This window comes from Trachurus trachurus, assembly GCF_905171665.1.
Source record: "Trachurus trachurus genome assembly, chromosome: 11".
Lineage (NCBI taxonomy): Eukaryota > Metazoa > Chordata > Actinopteri > Carangiformes > Carangidae > Trachurus > Trachurus trachurus.
In genome coordinates, this window is record NC_139904.1 from 7,546,109 (window position 1) to 7,569,389 (window position 23,281).

General features: G+C 41.3%; 1 protein-coding gene across 1 annotated transcript in view; it reads left to right on the forward strand.

The window, feature by feature from the left end:
- The window catches only part of col14a1b (collagen, type XIV, alpha 1b), a gene marked incomplete at both ends in the record, with an annotated part of 206,598 nt that overhangs the window by 73,542 nt on the left and 109,775 nt on the right, over positions 1 to 23,281 (forward strand). Inside the window, 4 exons of the mRNA XM_083982371.1 lie at positions 5,076 to 5,205; positions 11,621 to 11,743; positions 12,737 to 12,886; positions 17,353 to 17,469. Coding sequence (XP_083838497.1) covers positions 5,076 to 5,205; positions 11,621 to 11,743; positions 12,737 to 12,886; positions 17,353 to 17,469 — 520 coding nt within the window. The remainder of the gene's footprint in view (positions 1 to 5,075; positions 5,206 to 11,620; positions 11,744 to 12,736; positions 12,887 to 17,352; positions 17,470 to 23,281) is intronic.

Genomic DNA, 23,281 nt, shown 5'->3' on the forward strand with positions numbered 1-23,281 from the left:
ATTTATTTAACCATCACAATTACTCCGAAACTGTTTAATTAAGGTAAACATCCTTTAAGAATTTATTACTTGTTTACTACTTGTTTTACTACTTCTTTTTAATACCTTAAATGAGCCGGCACAACCATGACTGTCTCAGAACAACAAAGACAACTCACTAGTTTAGTCTTTTAAACCCTCAAAGATCCAGACTCGCAACCAGAGGTGAAAGAGCTTTGTGGTTTGTTCAGCACCTTGGGCAACAGGGAAGGTTTTTAATGTGCTATATGAACAAACTCTGACCTTAACCACTGACTCTCGCCCTCCTGCCTCAGAAATCCTTTTGTGATGAAGTTGTGGAAGTAGAAAACCACAACCTGACACACACACATACACACACACACTATCGCAGCTGTTGCAGGGAATTAAAGCTGTTTTCAGAGCTCAGTTACTCACAGCACCAAACTCTGGTCACTGAGTTTCTGCAGCACTCAGCTTATCTCCAAACATATAAATATAGAAGTTAATGTCCATTCAGATGATTCTGTCACCGTTTTACCAGATGTCGGTATCTACATCGCGGCCGCGGGGCGACTCGACTGTGCAGCCATCTGTGCTCGGAGAGCTGTGACTCAGAACCCGGTGAAGCTCCATTATTTCCCTGTGCTGCCTCATTCAGTGTCCAATAAACCAAAGCTGCCGGGCATCAAGTGCAATTCCACTGTGTGTAAACAGAGTTTTTCGCTGTTATTGCCTGCAACCAATTGTTGTTCCACGAGGTCAGAAACGTAGTCAGGGGAGGATTAAAAAAGTTTTAGCTGTCATAGTTTTCCGTCTGTCACCGATGCTCTGGAGCGAAACAGTCCAGCTCCTATCTGAATGTTTTATTTATTTATTCACTCATGAAGAACTGTGGAGGGAACTTCACTGATGAATCTTCAGTCTTTTGATTAGATTCTTTGGGAGTTATTTCAAAGACACGTAAACCCCAAAAAACTTTTAGAAAGAAACAACCAGAGGTGTTTGTTTATATAGATCTAGAATGATGTGTCATTTATTCTCATTAAATTGTCACAGAATCAACATTCACATCTTTAGTTTATCATCTATTTTATTCTCTGTGCGCTGATGTTTTAAAAAGTGAGTAAACCAAAATAATCAAAAGGTCCACGTACCAGATTTTTGGCGCTTTCTACTCCATTATTCTAACCTTTCTCAGCAACGAAACTCAGTTATTAGCATGAAGCCAAATTGTGACTCTGACAGTGACATCATGTGCAGATGTTTCCAGATGTTTTTAAGAGATAAAGCAAAGTATAAACAGAAATATATTTAAAAAGAGGTATAACAAATTATTTCTAAATAGGTATATATAATATATGAGATATTATAAGTTGATATGGCTATTTATGTAGTATATATATGTTTTACGTATATAATTTTATGGATGTAGTATATATGTTTATTGATATGGAAAAATCTATATATATAATAAATATTGATTTGATGATGCTTATCTTTTTATCTTTTTATTTTTTATACATATTCTTTTTCACTTTAGACACGGTCTTTCAAAATAAATAAATAAATTCATTCATTCATTTGCATGTTGAAAAAGTTCCACTCGGTTGCGTCTGGTTAGCCTCGTTGAGTTAGCAGCGCCACCTACTGTCCTCCACACTCCCAGACTTAAAACCTATTGATCCACAGTGTTCAGAGCGAAGTAACAAACAGAAAAACATCTGGGCTGCTGCAGCAGCTGTTAACACACTCAATTTAACACATCTGACCGTTCAGAGTTCAAGTTGCTCATCATCCGCCGTGTTTTCTCTCTGAGGTGATTTTGCGCCAGAAAACATTTAAATCACTTCTGAACAAATTATTTCAATAAGACTGTGGGAGTTTAAACAGATGAGTGTGTTTCTTCAGCCGGTCGGCGTCTTGGGTCACGACCAGCTGTTCTCTGCCTTTTGGTGTTTTGGGAGTGTGATGATGAGTCAGCGGTTGATGTCTGCACCACAGCTGTAGAGTTGTAGAGTTCAAACGGTTATTTTAATTGGCTGATTTTTAAATGACGAGGTAGAGACTGCTGACCTGCATTAAGTGGATTTATTCTATAAATGTTTTTATGATCATTATAAAATGTAGCTTCAGTTCATGACCCTACTATCTGTTGCAAGAGTTTTTTACTTGCTTCAAAACGGTTGTTCATAATTCATATTTATCCATTTCTCTTTGGGATTGTTTTTATACTCCCACCTTTTTTAAAAGGAGGAACACACGTATGTTTCAAGTTTCATTTTTAGAGTCTACAATTATAATAAGTGAAGCCTCAGGTCTTCAGGGTGGGGTGCAGCACCACTCTGTGTTGCCTTTGACATGCTGTCATGTGAGATACATTTCATGCTCTGTGGTTTTTTAAAAGAATGTGTTGTTTAATTATTGAAAAAGGTTCGGTGCATTTTTTTCCTTCAAATCCTTTGAAGTGTTTTCGTTGGACGGCAGCGCTGTGCAGTTTTAGCAGATGTACTGTCGTGTTGCTCAACGGTACAGACGCCTTAAATTGACTCGCCGTCATCCGGTTACTCGACTGTTGTCCGTGCAGTTTGTAGCTCAGGTGCAACAAACTTAATATTCTGCGCCTGTGCAAAGCCTCTGTCAAAGAACCTAGATTGGGTTTCTGAGTCTTATAAATACTTTATGAAACCATGTTTGCATTTACAAAGTGATGGAGGAAGGAAGAAACAGACAAACGCGTGTGTGGTTCTGGCTGGTTTCGTCAAACGGTGTGGCTTGGTGACAGTTTAGAGACTTGCTGCCTTTTTCATCAGACTGGGCTGAAATTGATTTGTCAAGGCCCGCAGTGTTTGTCTGACTGACAACGTCTGAGAGAGTGATTTTTTTTTTTTTTTTTTTTTTTTTTTGGGAAGTGGAGGGTTTGTGGATGGAGTCGGGCGAGACTGTACATGCTCAGAATGCAGAAAACGGCCCGACAGACAAACAGACAGAGACAGGCAGATACAAAGAGCGATTTAGAGAGAGAGAGGGAGGGAGGAATGAAAAGACTCAGGTTGTCTACATGCACACACACAACTGAACCGTATTGAACTATTTCTCCTGTATAGAAGAAACAACAACAACAACGTCAAGACTGCTTACTGAGGGAATCAAACAAGCGTCAAACTGCAAAGGATCAGTTCAGTTTAAATGTCTTAAAGTGACAGATGAGTAGAAGTAGAAAGTCTCAGTGCCGTATTGTGTTCTGTGATGGTGTGTTTCATTTCTCTGTATCAGCCAAAAACAGACAACACCATCTGTTTTGATTTCTCTCAACTGTTTCCCAATGCAATTTATTAAAACGTGACTGTGACAAGTCAAGAAATGTTAACATGAATCTAATAAATAATTGTCATTTTGCAACGAGGCAGGGAGAGAGGAGCAGGAAAGGGAGGAGGAGGAGGAGGAGGAGGAGGAGGAGGAGGAGGAGGAGGAGGAGGAGGAGGAGGAGGAGGAGGAGGAGGAGGAGGAGGAGGAGGAAGGCAGTGAGAGCAGCAGCAGAAGAAAGAGCAGGAAGTGAAGTGAAGTGAGCAGAGTAAAGAAGCAGATTAGCTCTGGTTCACCTGGACCAGACGAGTCATTTAGGGGCCAGTTTTAACAAAAGGCTCCAGAGTTCAACGACAGGTGAGGAGGAAACCTGCACTCAATTCACCTGAGCAGCAGCTTCACCTCCATTAAAAGGCTGATGCTGTTTTTTTCCCTCTCTCTTTTATGAAAACTTCATTTTCTTTCTGGATGTTGAAGAGGAATTCCTCTCAAATCAAATCCTTTCTACTGGTGCAGGAACATCACCGTGACCTTTAAGCGAGTTTCTCTCTCTCTCAAACGCTGACAAAACACCTGCAAACACAATTCTTTTTGGGGAACAAACTTAAATCCAGTGGAGCTGCATATTAAAGCTGTCAGCATGTCTCCTCCTGCAGAGGGAACAGTCACACCGTCCTGCTGTTACAGCATCTGCCATCAGCACATCGACATACATTGTTTAATCTCACAGTGTGTGTGCAGTGTAACATTAATTAAAGTAATGAGAACAGAGAAAACAGGTCTCACGTCCATAAATAACCACAGTGATTCTGCGTGACTCTCACCTGTAAAATGATTTGCTAATATTCGTATAGTTAGCACGTTAGCCACCGTGGCTAAAGAAACTTTAAGATAATGTCAAAGTGCCGTCCACATGTTTGATTGACAGGTGAACTTCGGGAGGGGGAGTACCTCATGTACAGCGCCTTGCAAAAGTATTCATGCTGTACCCCTTGAACTTTTCCACATTTTGTCACGTTACAACCACAAACTTAAATGTATTTTATTTGGGTTTTAAGTGATAGACAAACACAAAGTAGCGCACAATTGCAAAGTGAAAGGAAAATGATACATGGTGTTTTTTCTGTAGTCTGAAACGTGTGGCGTGCATATGTATTCATGGTCATGTACTTTGTGTTTGTCTATCATTTAAAACCCCAATCATATTTAGTAGCGGGTCACATGATTATATGCGGGGAAAGCAGTTAATATATAATAATGGAACGTTACGAGACAGAGTTGTTTTAGAGGTAAATTCATGCAAAATCGCTGATGCGTGTACCCGTTTGGGGCAGTTTTCCAGCAAGCAGTCTCTGCATTTGCCTTGAAAACAACTCCGTCTCATAACGCTCCGTTATTATCTCATAGTGTGGTGAATGTGCAGGTCACAACTTGTCCACCAGAGCGTTTTGGAGTTGTTGGATTGTGTATTTGATGAGTTTGATGAGGGAAACCAAGAAATCTCATTATCCTCTGTAGCGTCGCTCTGAGCAGCTCGCGGCTCTGCTCCGCCGTTCTAAAACAAGCTTGCACCGACAATTAAAGGTAATGAACCTACTGCTATGACTTTAGGGATTATGGCAATGGGCCAATTTGCCAAAATGTTGAACTATCCCTTTAAACTTAACAAAAACAGCCACATTTTTACAACCCGATCACAGTCTCTGCTCACAAACAGCAGCTTTTCTGTCGTCTGGATGATGATTTAACTCTCATCTTGTTTCTGTCTCCAGAGGACGGTGCCGACGGGACAGACCAGCCTGGTGCTGCAGCCGCTGCTCTCAGACACCGAGTACAAAGTCAGCATCACTCCTGTTTACCCCGAAGGAGACGGACCGACAGCAGCACGGATGGGACGAACACGTGAGTCTCGTTCACGTCCAGTTTGTCCCTTCTTTCTTTCCTTTAATCTTTCATTCAGACATTATTTATGATGCTCAAACTTCGTGAAGAAGAACAGAAACACAGACAAACAAACAAACTAAATCTAGGTGACTCTTGGAGACGCTCTGGAGGGTGAAACATGATGTTTTGGCTCCTGGAGTCGTTTGGACAAATGATCCGGGCAGATCTGACGCAGGGATTTAAGAGCAGAGATGAGAAGCTGCTGTAGATCAGAGCGTCGACCTCCTGACCCTCCCAACACCCTGACATGTTGTCGCTCTGATCTCCACTGCAGCTGTAGACACACACACACACACACACACACACACACACACACACACACACACACACACACACACACACACACACACACACACACACACACACACACACACACACACACACACACACACACACACACACACACACACACACACACACACACACACACACACAGACACACACACACACACACACACAGCAAGATATTAAGGTTTTCTTTTTTCCTGTCAGGAAGAAACAAGGGGAAAATGAAAGGAAAGAGAGAAGGATGGAGGAAAGGTGCAACTAGGAAATAACTAGGATGGTTTTCATTACTTATCTTTCCTGTACTTCTCATTTCTCTTTCATCTGCTTTTAATATTTTACCTCTCCGATTATTATTATTATTATTATTATTAGTTTGTTTTTTTCACTTGTCGTTACCTTTGGAGTTTCCATTTGAAACGGGAGTCTTCTTTCAAATGGTGATGATGAGAGAGTATGAATAGAGAATATAAATATTATAAAAGGGGGGATGAAGAGATGGTAAGATGTTTGAAGAGTGAAAATTAATGAATTAACAATTAGCAAAACAAAAGCTGAGATCAATAAACATTTAAACCAGAGTAAAGGAACAAAGAGTGAGACTCACTGAGAGGGAAGGTTGGTTAACAATTTATTAATTTATATCATATAAAAAAGGGGGATTTAGAAGTGTTTATGGGGAGTGGAGCTTTTAATGGTGAAATACTGTAGAAAATAATTTAACTTAATTAACTTTTGGGGATCTGAGGAATAGATGAGTTAGTTTAGTTTGGAGGCTGTTGATTCAAATGGCTTCAAAAAAGGCATTTTTAATCCCTTCAGCGACCAGAGGTGCACATATCTTTATTTTGTTGGGCTTTATACAGTAATTTTTAGTCTTAAACACCGTGGGTCAAAGGATTTTACTTTGATTTAACTTTTCTTTGGTTGGTTATCACTGTTTTCTCTTTATTTTTATATATCTCAAACAATTTTTATCTGCAAAGGCACCTTGTAACTGTGTTAAGAAAGGTGCTATAAAGATAAAGTTTACTGTTTTTATTAAATGTCCGTATAACAAAGTGGTGGTAAACAGCTACATAGACGAAGTGCGTTTGTGTCGTCGCACTCCCAGACTCAATTCAAGGTGAAATTAAGGCAAAAGAAAAAGAAAACCGTCTGAAACTAAACTCTCATTACTCTGAATAACACTGAGCTCTGCAGTTTAAGCAAGAGAATACAAACGTGTTAGCTATTCATCATCTTCAACACGTCGCCGCGTCTGCTGAACAAAATGTTGCAGGTCTGTTGCCGGAGGGGGAGAGGAGACGGACTGAGGGGGCGTCGTCCCTCTCATCACCAACGTAAATGAAAAGGCTTCATTCCTGTCATGAAGTACAGAGAGAGGGAAGGAGGAGGAGGGGGGGTTTAATATCACACAGCAGTGATGTTAATTAGTATTTAAAATAAACATTGTCTGTGTAAAGATATTGTAGGAGTGAGATGATGAATGCTTTAGCCATTTAATTGCATCGGGAATGATATTCATTCAGAGTCTGCTGGGAATTTCGGAGCTGTGCTTTCAGTTCAAAGCAGCGGCTCCACAGTAATATCTATTGTAATACAGCTGATAATTGCAATGACTGTTCTCCTCAGTAAGCTCTTGTTATATATTTCAGCAGCGGGTGGAGGTCTTTAAGCACAAGTAAGGGCGACGGTTCAGGTGCTTCCCGCTCATTACACTCCAGACTATTTGAGGGGAGGAGGAGGAGGAGATGGCAGCCCGTCCTGACGGCTCAATGTACAACATTCATTTTCCTCACTGTGTAGCCGGAGACAGAAATATGTGGGAAGGATTCTTTTCCTCTTTTGTTAAACGTGACTGAGCGGCGGCTGTGAATGCACCAGCGGAGGCTAATGATTTTCTCCGCTGCCAAGTGCATTACAGAACAAATACTGGGCCCTTCATGGAGGAGGAAGCGCTAAATTCAAGACATTCATCTTTCCAGTCCGTCCCATCATGTCTCCCTGTGCAGCGCATTACACACATTAGCAGTCGCTAACGACGTTCTCTGCTTTTTAAACGATGGGGTCTCCGACACCCGGTAATGATGAATGGTTCCTGTTAGCGAGTGAGGGATGAGATGATCGCCCAGGGAGAAGCGACAGGGAATGCAGAGAAGGGAGGGGATGATTGGGTTTTTTTTTAGAGTGAAGATAGATGGTGTGACAAAGGCAGCCGGCGTAATCTGGGGATTTGAACCTATGAGGGATGGGGTGAGCGCTGAGGGAGGCATGACAGGGAATGCAGAGAGGATGATTGGGTTTTTAGCCTCAAACCGAAGACAGATAATGTGACAGAAGAGAGCAGAATAATCGGAGGGTTTGATCGACTGAGGGATGGGATGATCGCTGACAGAGGTGTGGAAGAGAATACAAAGGCTGACGGGCGTTTCGGCAGTGAGAGAAGGGAGGAAAAACCATGCGAAAACTGGACATTTGAACTCCGGATCTGATGTCTGACAGGTGTGACGGAGGAAACCAGATGTTCGGAGGAGATTTGAATCGGCGAGGGCTCAGCTGGGCAGTGGAGTGAAGATGGAGATAAGGGAAAGAAAACACAGAAGCTGATAAGGGATTAGAGGTGAAATAAGTAAACATACACAATATGGATTCAACACAGTCAAACAAAAAGGGGGGGAATAAACGAGGCTGCTCTCTCTGACAGCTGCCCACTTGTTTATATCTGATAAGCTCCGCCTGGCTCCATCTAGTGGCCGAATTAAGAATTTGGATTTGCGATAATGCTCCTTTAAGTATATTTTTTTGATAGCACATAGTAGAGATAGACAGGAAAGGGGGAGGCAGAGAGAGGGGGAATGACATGCAGGAAAGGGCTGCCTGACGCGGGATTCGAACCGGGGCCGCCTGCGGCCTCTACATGGGGGCGGCCGCTCTAACCACTGCGCCACGCACCGCCCCGATAGTTCAACATTTTGGCGAATTGGCCCTATTGTCATAATCCCAATGCAAGCTATTTTTAGAACAGTGGAGCAGAGTTGTTTTTGAGGTAAATTCATGCAAAACCACTGATGCACGTTGCCGTCGGGGGCAGTTTTTTGGCAAGCAGTCCCTCTAAAACAACTCGTAACGTTCTGTTATTATCTCATAGCGTGGTGAATGTGCAGGTCACAACTTGTCCACCAGAGGGTTTTGTAGTTGTTGGATTGTGTATTTTATGAGTTTGATGAGGGAAACCAAGAAATCCCATGAGCCTCCGTAGCGTAGCTCTGAGCAGCTCGTGGCTCTGCTCCGCCGTTCTAAAAACAGCTTGCACCGACAATTAAAGGTAACGAAGCTACTCCTGAAACTACAGGGATTGTGGCAATGGGCCAATTTGCCAAAAATGTTGAACTATCCCTTTAACAGCAGCAAACCTGCCGCAGGCTCAGAGTCATATCTAACTTGGAGCATTTTTCTGCTCCATGTCGCTAATGTTTGCACTCTGACTGTGGCTCATAGTGACATTTTGAACCAACTGGTGTCTCAAAGAGTTGCCGCCACCACCAGAAAAAAAAAAAAAAATCCGATTTTGCATATGGAGCTAAGATAATCAGAAAGCAGCTCAACTGGGTGACTCAATGGAGATCCACAGCGTTCATGTTACGTCTGCATTTCCACTACATCTGAACAGCTGTGAAGACCGACCCGTTACGGTTACTGTACGGCCTGTAGCGACCAAAACCAGAGTCCACTCCACATGCACAGTTATTACCCAAGTTCCTGAAAGAAAAGTTCCCCAGGCGAGAAGGTTTCATTAAATCAGTAGTTTCTCATTACCGTTTGGCCTGAAGGGTGAGGACTTAGAGGGAGGAACGGCAGCGAGAGCTCAGAGGATGATGGTAATTTCTGTCAGGACCATCGAGGACACAACAGAGGAGTGGAGTATATAACGTGGGGATTTAGACACATGAGGGTGCTGAGCGAGTGGAGGGGGGGGGGGGGGGGGGGGGGGGGGGGGGGGGGAGTATGACACTATACGGGTGATTGGGTTTTAACAGCCAAGCACTGTGGAAGGTGAAGAGAGAAAATGGAGCAGAAGAGCCGGTATAATCTCATAGCTTCAGCTCGTAAATGGTGAGGGCTGATACTCGGGGTGCAATGATGGAGCACGTAGAAAATCTGGTTGGAGGTTTTTAGCTTTTTTTTTAAATGCCGGGATTTAGACCTGAAGAAGAAGAAGAAGAAGAAGTCTCCAGTTTCTCATTAACCAACGGGATCCTGAGAGAATTTGAATCCATCACGGTTCATGAGGAACAAAATGGGCTATAAAGAGGTTAGAAATGTATTTGAGTGCACACATGGGTTCAGAAATCACACTTCCCTCCAACTATTCAAAGACCTAATCCACTGTTAACCTTGTTAAAAAGTCCATGAGGTGTTTTAACTGTGATATATGATACAAGAGAAAAACGGATGAGAAAGGTTGAGCCGCACGAACCAACCATCATAAAGCAGCAACAGACACAAACATCATGAAGCCAGGTGTGTCTGTTTATCTGCAGCTCATCAAAGTTCATGAACTATCAGCTGATATCATTCATAGTCGAGCCCAACATTCATCTATTACCTGAGAAGAAAGCAGTGCATCCAGCTGCCAATTGTGAATAATTGCATTAGTGTCCATATAATTCACAATTTCTGTCTATTTTAAAACAATTTTTATTTTTTTATTTGGTAACTGTTAGCAGAGACAGTTTATCCTGCAAACTACAGGTCTGGCTAAAGGCTAATATTACAGAACGTGTGTTAATCAGGCATAAAAAAAACAAACCGTTAATTTTGACAGGCCTAATAACAATATATAACTATTCCGATTCATAGACTTAAAGGAGACCCTGAACAATGTGCCCTTCTTCTTTTATTCTTCTTCTTTTTCATCCACAGAGGGGTTTTTTTGGTCAGTTTTTCCAATTTCCAGTTCAAACATAAACGTGAATCTCTCCTACATTGTTATTTGCCGTTGTTTGGCAGAAAACAACAACAAGCAGAGGTTTGTGCATTTGATAAGTCAAAATTCAGGGTGGGGCTAAGTTGCTAAGATACTCTTTGATCTCTGAATACCAAATACGGTGAAGGTGCAGAGTTAAAGCCGTGGAATAAACGTGTAAATATGTGACGTGAGTGTTGAGGTTGAATTGAAGCCAGAGTAGAAACTTTGACGCCGTCCTGCCATTAATTCTGTTTTCCAAAGTTCTGTCCCAGTCGTGGTGCTAATGATAAGTCCTGTGGATTTAATATCAGTCTGACGGACTAATTCGACTGTTCGCTGTATCAGCGGAGGGACTTTACATTTTTCACTGTGCTAACTGTTGAAATTTTATTAAGTGTTATCAAACTTTTATCCTTCTGTGACTCTTTCTCATTATCTTCCTCTTACCAACTTGGTTTCTGTCCTTTCAGTTTCTCTCTCTGCTGTGTGATGACAGTTTCCATTATGAAATCACTCTGACATGCTGGGAATTACATTTTCTAAGAAAGAATTGTATAAATTTATGTATTCACTTTGATATAGTTCATAACTTTGTTGTGTTCTAGTGTATTGTTTGCTTCTTTATCTAATTTGTAGTAATTTATTTTCCTTACCTCCTCCGCTTTTTGCTCCATCATTTAATTTTTAATGTTTCTGCCACGAACTCCACCTGTTTTGTTCTTTTCTCTCCGTTAATGACTTTTTTCTGACAGCTCTCCTCTGTTTCTTGCTGCGTTTCCCTCTCATCTTTTCATCTGTTTTTTTTTTTTTTTTCGTTCCTGTCACTGGTTTGAGTCTAGACAGAGACCCTTGTGCATGTCACCCCCCCACCCCCACCCCCTTTATTTCACCATAGCAACTGATAAAAACACTACAGGGTACTCTTGGATCAAAGGAGCCACATTTATTCATTAAAAACACAAATGCTTGATTATGTTAGCTTTTCATGTCCTCTATTTTCACATAAATGTACCAAAAATGCAGCCAGATTGACAACTCATTCTACCAAACGTTTCAGGAATTCAGTTAAAATTTCAGCAAAGATTTAATATAAATCTGTCTCGTCTGTCTTCTCAGTTCTTCTCTCAGCTCCCAAGAACCTGCGAGTATCAGAGGAATGGTATAACCGCTTCAGGATCAGCTGGGACGTTCCACCTTCACCCACCATGGGCTACAGAGTCGTCTACCAGCCTCTATCAGGTAATCTACACACACCATGTACGCTAATGCACGATTTAAACATACATTTTAAATTAATATCCACTCACAATATCTAAACGGGTTCCTACTCAATAGCTCTTAGCTTGGTAGCTAGAATTGGGTACATTTACATTTTATTTTAAAATGTGTATCAATGTACATTGTCCCTCTCCATCAAATAAAATTAATTCAATTGAATTGAATCCTTTAGGAAAAATAGTCATCATCATTATCTAAAAAAACTTGTATTATTTGATTTGAACAAGTCTAAACATCTGTGATTTGTGATTGAGAACACATAGTTGTAATCTGGATTTATGTCTGAATTAAACATGATATCACTTGGAGGATTAACCAACAAGAGCTGTATGAACATGAATACGATGAGTGTTAATTCATGTTCCCCAGAGGATATTCAGTAAATGATGTGGAAAGCTCCTGTAGGGAGAGTCAATGTAGCAGGAATTAGATCATCAACTAAATCTACAACTTGTAATTCCTCTCAAGTGTTTGACGTACGAGGCCTGAAATCACGGCCTCAGGGCCCCGGTAACCACGGTCATGGTGTGAGTGGAATCAGTGGAAAACAGGAACAAACAGCAAACATAGCGATATACAAACACTTCACGTGTTATTAACAGAGTCCATGAACAGATTTAGTGTTTCTCTGTTACTGTTTCTGATCAATGGAGAAGCGATTTTAAAGAAACCATTTAATTTACACATAGTATTAAAGCACAAATCACAAAGCTTGAGATGAAAGCTTCTCCTCACCAAACCGTCGTCTTTTGATGTTTTTTCCACACTGTGATACAACTAAAGGACACGTTTTCTCTGTCACATCATCACATCCTCCATCCCCCTCCTTTCCCCCCGTATTAACCCCACCCCCGACTAACTGGACCTGAAGTGAGTGATGATCTGTGAACCTGCACTGACCATTTGCTTCTCCTTGACATGTTGTCTTAATTACCCCGCCCCCCCCTCGTGCAGCCCCCGGGCCGGCCCTGGAGACCTTCGTGGGGGAGGACGTGAACACCATGCTGATCGTGAACCTGCTGAGTGGGACCGAGTACAGCGTCAAGGTCATCGCCTCCTACACCACTGGATCCAGCGACGCTCTGTCAGGCAGAGCCAAGACCTGTAAGTCTATATAGATGTCAGATAGATACGTTACTTTATTCTCATTGCCTTTTCCACAACAATGAAATTGAAGTGGGGGGGTTAGGGTTGGACAGACATGAAAGCAGATACAAAGACAGTAAAAAAAAGAAAAGAAAAGCTGTAAAACATAGATAAATAAGATAAAACAGAATCATATTCACTGTAAAAAAAAGAAAAAAAAAAAAGACGTTCATTCTTCCGGGCATTACTGAAAAAAGAAACAGTGTTAGTGCATTACTCAAAATTCAGTGCAATCAGTGCCTTTGGATAAAAGCTGTTCATTTTTATATATATATTTGTTTCCTGACAGACTGATTATTTTTCTCTCTAAGTATAAAGTAGCTATACACATCAATAGAATCAAAACAAATCAATGTCAAATAGATAATTAATATAATAAAAATGTACTAGTATGAAAAAAGAATAGTGCAGTGTTATTTCTCCATAGTTTAATGACCTAAATACACAAAAACAATATTTTGAACTGTAAATAATGCAACTTGTCACACCTACAGTTGTCAACGTTTTCCTCCCTACTTTCTTTTTGTTGCCAATTCTTTACTTTTCTAAAGATTATTTTCCAGTGGACCTCCATGAGAGTGTGCCAGCTGATCAATTTGTGCAATCTTTCCTTTTAAAATGTTTTTTTCCCCACCTGTTAGACGTTAACTCCTTGATACCCATGTGTTGCTCTCAGCAGCAGCTCCAGCTAATTACAGCACGGATGTGGCCGTCGTCGCTGGCAATCTGCACTGATTAAAAGACTCAGCCGCTGCCTTGTATCGTTAGAAATGAATATTGGTTGTGTTGTTTGGTTGTTTTTTTTTATTTTATCCCTTCAGCATACTCACAGCATGTTTCATTATCACACACTTTACATGTGCCAGCATCTCTTGGAGCTGTAAGATCTGCTAATAAGACTTGTTTATTTCCGTTTTTCTGAAAGTAAATCAAGTCTGCTTAATCTGCTTAGAGGTGGCACATCTGAAGCATTGAAAACAAATATTTTAACGCCCGTCCGCTGGCACAATGCTCCACTGATCAAAGGAAAAACGATTCTAAAATTTAAGAGTGCAGAAGAATAGCAGATATTTCTCCTCCATCATAATGTGCTCTCCTCCTCAGGCGAGTTGTGAGTTGGACTGACACCCCTGCTCTCAGTAATTTAATTGTTTTCTTGGCATTTTTCTCTTGGCCTGCCTCGTCGTCTCCCCCTCTCTCCTCTCCGTCCATCGCAGCACTTTGAACACAAGTGGATAAAACGATCTCCTCTAATCAGAGATGCAGCCAGACGCCGGCCGACGTCAATAACTTGATATCCATCTGACACTTTTAACCTAATTACATCCCAGCCCCAGAGTGAACTCTAGCCACGATGGATTTAGTCGTCTCGCCGGCGATGTGCACACGAGTAACCCGGGGCTCTTTGAGTATCTGCTCCGGTTCGATCCGTCACTGCTTCTCAAGAACAATCATTTGGAGTTGGAGCATGGATTTCCCTCCGCTGCATGATAATTAACCACTTCACCGCCTCGCTGGCAGCTTCTCTGTTTTGACCGGCAAGAAAACATGCGTCCCTTTTTTTCAAGTGTCCTTCAGCGGGACAACGAACCTCCACCCTGTCATCCATCCTCATTTCCCCTCCGCATAAGAACTCTCAAAGTGAGAGTCGGCTAAATGCCTTAACTCGTATAGCTTGAAATGGAGCGTGTCCCTTTGCATTGGAGCCACTTTGTCCATCATCTGCATTACAATTAAGCTCTTGATTTGAAGGACAAGTTTAAGGAGGCTGGGGCCAAGAGAAAGAGCAGACAGAGAAGAAGGAGAAGGAAGCTGAAGAAGGTGGAGAGAGGAGGAAGAAAGAAGACGATGCAGAGATGGATGGGGTTGAAGGGAGAGTGAGCTCGTATGAGGCCAGTGGGATCCCAGGAGGTGGATGAAGTGTCTGTCATATAACTCAGCAGCATGTTAATGAAGCCGGTGGACCAGTGGAGATCAGTGGACTGATGTGTCAATGTCACGAGTATCAAAGCCGCTGAGGACGGGAGAGGAGACTGGTGCCTCATGAGTCACGACGGCCTGTAAAACCATTTGATTTCCATTTTGTACAACTTTTATCAGCCACTAGGAGATAAACCGAGGCGTCTAATGAATACTAACACACCCACAAAAAGCAAAACCAGCTGCTGTGTTGTTGTGCAGGGAGAATACAATGACATCGCTCAACAAGCTGCGGAGGCACCTCACTTATAAAACAATTTACAATACTCTGATTTGGTCTGAGTAAAAGATTTCAAATGCGTTTGCCAAGTAATTCGACCAGTTGTTGTAAATGTTGTAAAATTAGTCATCAAATAAGGCAAGGCAAGGCATCTTTATTTATACAGCGCATTTCATACCAAGGCAACTCAATGTGCTTTACATAAAGACAAAACATTAAAAAAAAGAAAAGAACAGCATAAACACAAAAAACACAGAGTTAAAAGCAGGAGCAAAGAAGAATAAAAAAGTAAAATAAAAGAAAATAGATAAAGTTTAACAATGAAGACTATAATCTCAATTTTGTCTACTTCTTTCCCAGTCTGTGCTGTTGACATCTGCTTTTAAAACAAACTGAAACAAGCCCCAGCACCATGAAAATAATTTTACTTTACTAAATCTACATTTAATATCAATGTTTCCATTGAATTCTCTGCAACTTGTTGACAAAGAACCAACCATAAGCTGCTAAAAACCAAATGGCTCCAACAGTGAAGCACCGTGAGGCTGTGAGTAACCGTTGGTGTATTTTTAGTGGCTTTTAGACGACTGAAGCTGTTCAGTTAATGTTTGGGAGAAATCTGATCACAATTCATACTTTATAAAAGAGACAGAGCGACAGTGAGTCAAAACCTGTGTGTGGATGTCAGGCTTTTTGTGTAGCCTTAAAAGAACAGGTATAATTTGTGCTGTAAAAGCTCAAGACTCACTGTAGAACAAATGGCCAGAAGCTGCTCTCCACCTGTATTGTAGCTCTCCTCTATGTCTTTTTCTTTTTCTTTTTAAAAGCACCAGCAGCTTCAGAGTGTTGATGGCAGCACACTCAGGCCTTGTCCACATGAAAACGGACCTTCACCCATAACTTATCTTTTTTCTTGGTCTTTTTGAAAAACCTCTCCGTAAACACGGCATCGTTTTGAAAAATGTCTGCACACACATGGAAAACGATTCAAAATGAACAATACACCCGAAAACAGAGAAGACAGAAAAACTTGGGCTCTGTATTCAAACTCCAAACATTACTAAACTCTAAACAAGCCAATTAAATGTTGCCTGGGAGTCATGTCAGTGCAAATATGGCGATCGGGAATTATTTAACGGGCACGTTTCAGCTGCTTGACGTTAGACTGTAACGTCTAGCGGTGGGGGGTATGACATTATCGTTTCACAAAAGATCCTTTTTGGGTATCTGCACGAAATTGCTAGGGCGGCGTTTTGAGATTTTCCACTCTGGGACCCATTTCCCAAATAATTCAGTTTTCACCCCCTGAAAATGCTGCTTCCTTCTGTATGAAACACTGAAACGATAAAAAAAAAAAACGTATGCGGGTTCACTTAAACCTGTATCCGTGTGGACGGGCTCTGAGTCCTTCACACTGTGATAGTTTGTCCACCGTTACCTGATCTGTTCTGGTCAGATCTTGAATCCAGACTCCTCTCTCCATCTTCTATTCACATCACACGGTGTGATTTTACATAAACATGCAGGGAGAGATACATAATATATATGCGGGGAGTCCAAAATAAGTCCGATTAGATATTTGGCTCAAGTAGAAAATGTTGTGTTTTGTCAGAGGGAATGTAAAATATAGCGTGATGAACAAGGCCATTACCAAGTCACTGAAACACGCATGCTAATGTCTTTGAACTCAGAATAAGTGAGGCTTTCAAAAGTCGGACGATGAAAGTGCATACATACCATTTGCATAAATATAGCCTGTGTGGGTTTGTTTGGGTGTGTGTATGAGCCACACTTCTGAAGCAAACAGACAGTGCAGCTACAGTATATTTCTCTGTCTGTCTGTAAATAACTCGATGAAAATGCACATGATTGTCCTTGACGCCAACTGGCCACACGCTTTCATATCTGTCATCTGCAAACGTGGCGGCTCAGACGGCACGTAGAGAACAACGCTCACAACGCCACACTGTGTATTTTTGGAGCTCTGAAGGAGGCCACAGTTTGTTTAGTTTTTCTTTTTTACATCTCTGTGCTATTTCTGTAGCGTTTGTACAAAGCAGATGGAGTCGGTGCGGAAATAGTATGGGATGAGTCAGTAATGCTCATCGCAGCTGATTGTCAATGACACACTGTAAAGCTGAATTTGATGTTTGGAAAAACTTCTCTTTCTTTGTAAAGTCTTAAACTAACACTAGTTTCCCCCTCTCCCTTCCTCTCTCTGCAGTGTACCTGGCGGTGACCGGCCTGACTGCGTATCAGGTGAGGATGACCAGCATGTGCGGCCAGTGGCAGGCGCACCGACACGCCAACGCCTACAGAGTGGTGATCGAGTCCCTGCTCAGTGAGTACAAACAGCAGCTGAAGGTGTTGTTTTTCTTGTTTTGTCCATACTTTTATTCTACCAACATCAATCATGTGCAGGTAAACAGCATTTATTTTCTTTTTTTAAATATTCTTCTTGATTTTCCTTTAAAGGAGACATATTATGCCCCTTTTCCACAAATTAAAATAGTTCCCAGGAGTCTTTAAGACATGTCTGTGACATGCTTCGGTCAAAATACCCCAACGATCAAACATTACAACATTTTTCATCTGCTCAAAACAGCCCTGTTCTGAACGGCTGGTTTCAGTACCTGTCCCTTTAAATGCAAATGAGCCGCTACTTGCCCTGCCCCTTCTATCACTACCGGTACTCACAGGTAAGGGTGGTATTATGCAAATTTGAAAACTAATGACGTCATTGGATGACAACTGAGGGAACAGCTCGTTAAACCACATGGATTTCAACCTAGGGAGCCTGCACATTACAATTTTTTTTGGTCAATTTTCACATTTTGGGGGCCGGAAGTCAAGCCAAACACCTAAATATATTTTAAAGAGCCTTCAAAAAGTGATATTTCCATACTATTTCCCCTTTAAAAAAAGAAGTCAAAACCCAGAGACTGAACCTGCTGTGATGTTCAGAGAATAAATCCGGTGAGTCACTCTGCAGCGTTTCAGATGTTACCGGTCACATACAGCTAATCCTGTAAGTGTTAGCATGTTCCTGTGAAACCTGAGTGACACACCGAAAGCTACTTTTTGATCACGCTTACACTCGAAAATATACCTTCTAACAAGGTGTAAAGCAGCACATTTATATCTTGAATGTTGTGCATTTCATATATTTGAGGAATCCTTTTGCTTTGATTTTATGGACGACAGCTCAGCTCAGTTGCTGCACGAAGGATCTAAAGCAAATAAAACAGACATGTTTTTTCACGCTGCAGTGTGTGTGTGTGTGTGTGTGTGTGTGTGTGTGTGTGTGTGCGGAGCCACGTTGACTCACAGAGGTCAGAACAATATTGACCCTAAGCGTTAAATCAGTGAAGATGTCGGAGGCTTCTTCTGCTTTTTGTTGGTGTTTCATTATTGTTTCTAATGGGTTCGCTGCAGAACAAATCCCCCATCGGAGATAATGAAGATCACCTAGACCTTTATCCACAGGGGAGATGTATGTATGTAAATGCAAATAAAATGCACACACACACAGATACAGACACACAAACACTCTCCTCTCCCACCACATTCCTGGCTCTCTAGATTACGTGGTGGATTTTAAACCGAGCCTGCCAAGGTTACTTAACGTGACCGTGCATCGCCAGCGCTAGAAAGCGAGATACGCAACGCTCTGTGTGTGTGTGTGCAGCGGTAATTCTCCACCTCAAATTTTCCCATCACACTCCCACGCTGCATTTCTGCGCTGGTAGGGGGCTCATTCATACACGCGTGCTTACGTTAGTGGGAGTTTCAGCATGCAGTGTCCAATTTTCTGAATCTCTAAACAGCCCGAGATGACAAAGATATTGTTGTATCCCATCAGAGACGTGCTGGGAGTCTTAAAGGTTTAGCTGTGTAGACAAGGAAAGGCTTACGGCCCGCAGCCCGGCTGACATTTACATTTGCTGTGTGAGGTAAAATACAGGAGGAAAAAAAAAAAAGGGGCCAAAGGCTGCTGAGTGTGTGTTGGGAGGAGATGTTCTTGTTATATGGACGACAGTAATTACACTCTGTTGTGTCTGTTCTCAGCTTAAAGGACAATAAGAATAGAAATATACAGAGTAGAACAAAGATACAGAATTATTTTCCACTAATTAGCTTTTCTCTGGTGTTTCAGTGTTGCCTGCAGCTTTTTCTCTGATTGTGAGAAGAACAATTAAAAACAAAACAAGTGAAGTTCAGCTTGTGTTTGCTACAATACATCTGTCAGTAGCTGTGTTTGTATTCCACCAGGAGGACGCTAAGGAAGCCACACGTCCCATTGTGTCGTTAAAAACGCTGTTGTTCGAGTTTGTAGTAGTGATGGTGACTTGTTTGTTGTTTACAGTGAATGACCCAGTCAACAGAGGCCAGGACATTTTCTCTGTGTGTTTTATCTTCTTTAATACAAATGACTCACACGAGCAACAACACCTGCTAAAACATTCAAAACACATTTTATATTTTCAGGTTGGTGTCGTCACCTCTGCCACTGCTGTGTGCTCACACGCTGTTTAATGGGCTCCTCTGGACCGAACGTGTCTCTGCATTAGATAACAGATAATATGGGAAAATACAGATAGATAGATAGAAATTGATCAAGTCACATTTACTTTCAAGTTACTTACATTTCAACAGAAGAAGTTTTGTAATAGCATCAGTTTTGGTTTCAATATATATTCAATATTTTGTTTCTGTAGTGTTCAATGTCACAGTAGCAGCAACATGGATGCAAAGTCCTACGTTGCATTGTTACGTTGCATTGTTACTTTGTTACGTTGCGTTGTTATGTTGTGCTGTTACGTTATGTTGTTACTTTGTTACGTTACTTTGTTACATTACATTGTTACGTTACGTTGTTACGTTACGTTGTTACGTTACTTTGTTAGGTTGCGTTGTTACGTTGTTACTTTGTTATGTTGCATTGTTACGTTATGTTGTTACTTTGTTACGCTACTTTGTTACGTTACGTTACATTGTTACATTACGTTGTTACGTTAAGTTGCTATGTTACGTTGTTACGTTACGTTAGCAGGGTAATGCGTTGGTGACTTTACACGATGTTTGGATGAATTTTTCGAAGGAAGTTCTCTTACTGAGCAGGTATCAGCTTGTTTTGTTTTTTATTTCCATCATATGCAACACAACGGCAGCAGCAGGTCCATTTATAATATGAATCATAATTGTCATTGTAGTAATAGACCAGAGAGGCACAACAGTGGTTTAGACAACAACAGCTCTTTGGTGAGTGACAGATGTTTGTCTGGGTTAAATGTAAATGAACTCATTATTATGTATTCTGTATTCAACCAGACTCTGATCTGTACAGTGAGCACTTTAGATCTAAAACTCTTGATTTATCACATATCACAAACCCACATTTTTTAAAAGACGTTTCTAAACGTTGGGCTCTGGACTCCTGTTGGTCTTTAAGAAACTTAAACTGCTTGAAGCCCTTAAATTTCTGCTCGGCGTCTTTGGATTACCCCCAGAGTCTCTGTTCAACTCTATAACATTCAGTTTTTGTTTGACGTCCTTTGATGTATTCATCTCCTTCTCCCGTTGTCAAAAGGGACTCCACACCAAAGTCACCTCCTCCTAAACAGCCTCGCAATTATTAAAGTCATTTTCTCTGCGCTGATTCTCCGTAGCCACCGGGCTGAAAGCCAGCAGAAATAATTGTGTATTTCCCCCCCCATTTGTACGAAACTGCGAACACACTGCAACATACCAAAATAACATCAAACAACAGATGGTGTGGCCCCGATTCGATTGCACACGTCCACCACTCAGTCACCACCTCAAAGCAAAGATTGACTTTTAATACAGCCGTCATCCGCCAAATAGAGAAGTAATGGCTGTTATTCATCACCTTTAGGCCTCCAGCAGCAGCACTGCCGTCATTAATGTCATATAAAAGACAAAGACACATATTATTGCAGTTCCCCCGAGTTTCTGCAGGCAGCTCCGAGGTATCCGAGGTGCTCTCGACAACACAATGGAGCTAAATGAGGATTTATGTCGGCGCAGCTGGTAAATAATTACCAGAGGAATGTGTTTACTGCAGGAGAAAGAAGGAGACGCTGTGAAATCCCTCTGTTTTTGATGAGAGAGTGATATAGAATCATTAACATAAATCAGAAATCAAACACAGAAATCAAACAGGATAATTAGATCCCCCATGCTGACACAACAACACACACATAAACACATACACACATATCAGTATTCCCAGACACCTGAATAATCCGGCCAACGTCGACCGTACACTCACAGTGGGAATAAACTCTCACATTTTTCATTTTTTATCTCAGGTGATTAAATCTTTTTTTTTTTTATATTTGAAAAAATATTTTGAAATTGTTTTTTTATGGCTGAATGTCAGATGTTTTCTTTAGCACCAGTAGATAACTGAAGGTTAACCAAGCTTTATCAGCCTTTCTCAGATATTTTCATGATTCTAATCATAATTTTTCAAATATCCATCGTGAGCACAGACAAAATTTGGGGAATTGGTGGCACTGTTGAGCTGTTAAAACATCTCTGCACCTTCAGTGTGACACACAAACGGTGCAAGTTTTGTGAAAAAAGTTACTTATTTTTTCACCTTTATTCAGATAAATTGAAAAAAAATTAATAAAGGGTTTTTATTGTGAATTTAGCAGCTACAAAAATACAGTTTCTGTCTGTGTAGGTCTAAAGATACAGAGTCAGACCCACACAACACGAGCTTCCAACTAAAAGAGGTTAGATATCACATTATACAGCTGTTAGATTGTTTCATCAGCAGACAGTGAAACTTAATTTAGATCATAATCATTTTTTGTTTGTTGTTTTCTGTATTAATATATGATAAAATGATAAACTAACTTTGTAATAGCAGTCAATGGGGCATGTATTTGATGCCTATACACATATCTGAATACATTAAACATGTCAGGTGTAGTTTCACACACGCTGCTGTGAACACGTCTCTAAACGCCTGCAGTTTGATTGTAGTTATTACACTTCTCTGCTCAGACCTCTGCAGCACTTAAATCAATCTGTTTGGATGTTGTTGTTTTGTTTCTTTATTGGCAGCTTTATTACAAGCTTCAGCTCCGATAATTGACTTGGCACAGCGCCGCCATTATTTAACTCATTAAAATGTTCCTCTTGCCCTCCTGTGATGAAGTCGTACAAGTGAATGCACGGTGTTTTGTGAATAGCAAGTTTTCCTCAGAAATATATTTGACACGTTGTCAGTCGACCTCGACCACGAGCGCCGAGCGAACGGCAGCAGCAGCAAACACGTGTTGATTCTCTCAGTAATTGGATTTGTCCTGTCAGTCGGCCCCGACCGCTGAAGGTTTCATTCCACCAAACTGAGCAGCTGATGAAGAGCGGTCAGTCGTGCTGCAGGAGAAACTACAGAGTCATGAACAACAGCCTCCTCCATCAGCCCGTCTGCTGAAGAAGGAGGTCGTCGTATCGACTCGGAGTGTGTGTGTGTCGGCTCAGAGACAAAATGACACGTTTAGCGAATAATGAACAGGACCACATCTGTCCTGCTGTGGCTTCCCACACCTTCTGCCCATAGATAGAGTTTGGTCAAATGGGCCACCGTACTAATCAAAGCTTATTAAATTAGTGTTTTTACATTTGCCAAATTGTCTGTTGTGAAGTAAAATGAATCTGAAAGTTGAGACAAAATCAGTACAGTGATAATAATTATTTTGGCAACAAACTCATCATTTCTCTTCCTACTTTGATGCTAATTTGTATGTCATGTATAAACACAGTTTACGTCTGTATTAATAAACTCATCGTTAATGTGTTTAATGATTTTACTTTCTTATTTTATAAATGATGGATTCAGCATTCATACATCACGTTATTATATCAGTTACAAACCAGTTATGTAGGAGATGAGATCATTTACAATGCAAGTACATGGTAAAATGTTTAGATGAACATTTATGCTTCACTTATACATATAACGCCAGGTTCACACCGGACGCGGAAGCGCCGTGAAGCGAAGCGGCCGCGGAAATCGCGCGCGAGCCGCGTCCCTCCAGTTCACACCAGACGCTGATTTCTCCGCGGCGGTCGCGAGCGCCTCTGCTCCTCAGCTGTTGTTCACTCACATTCAGAGC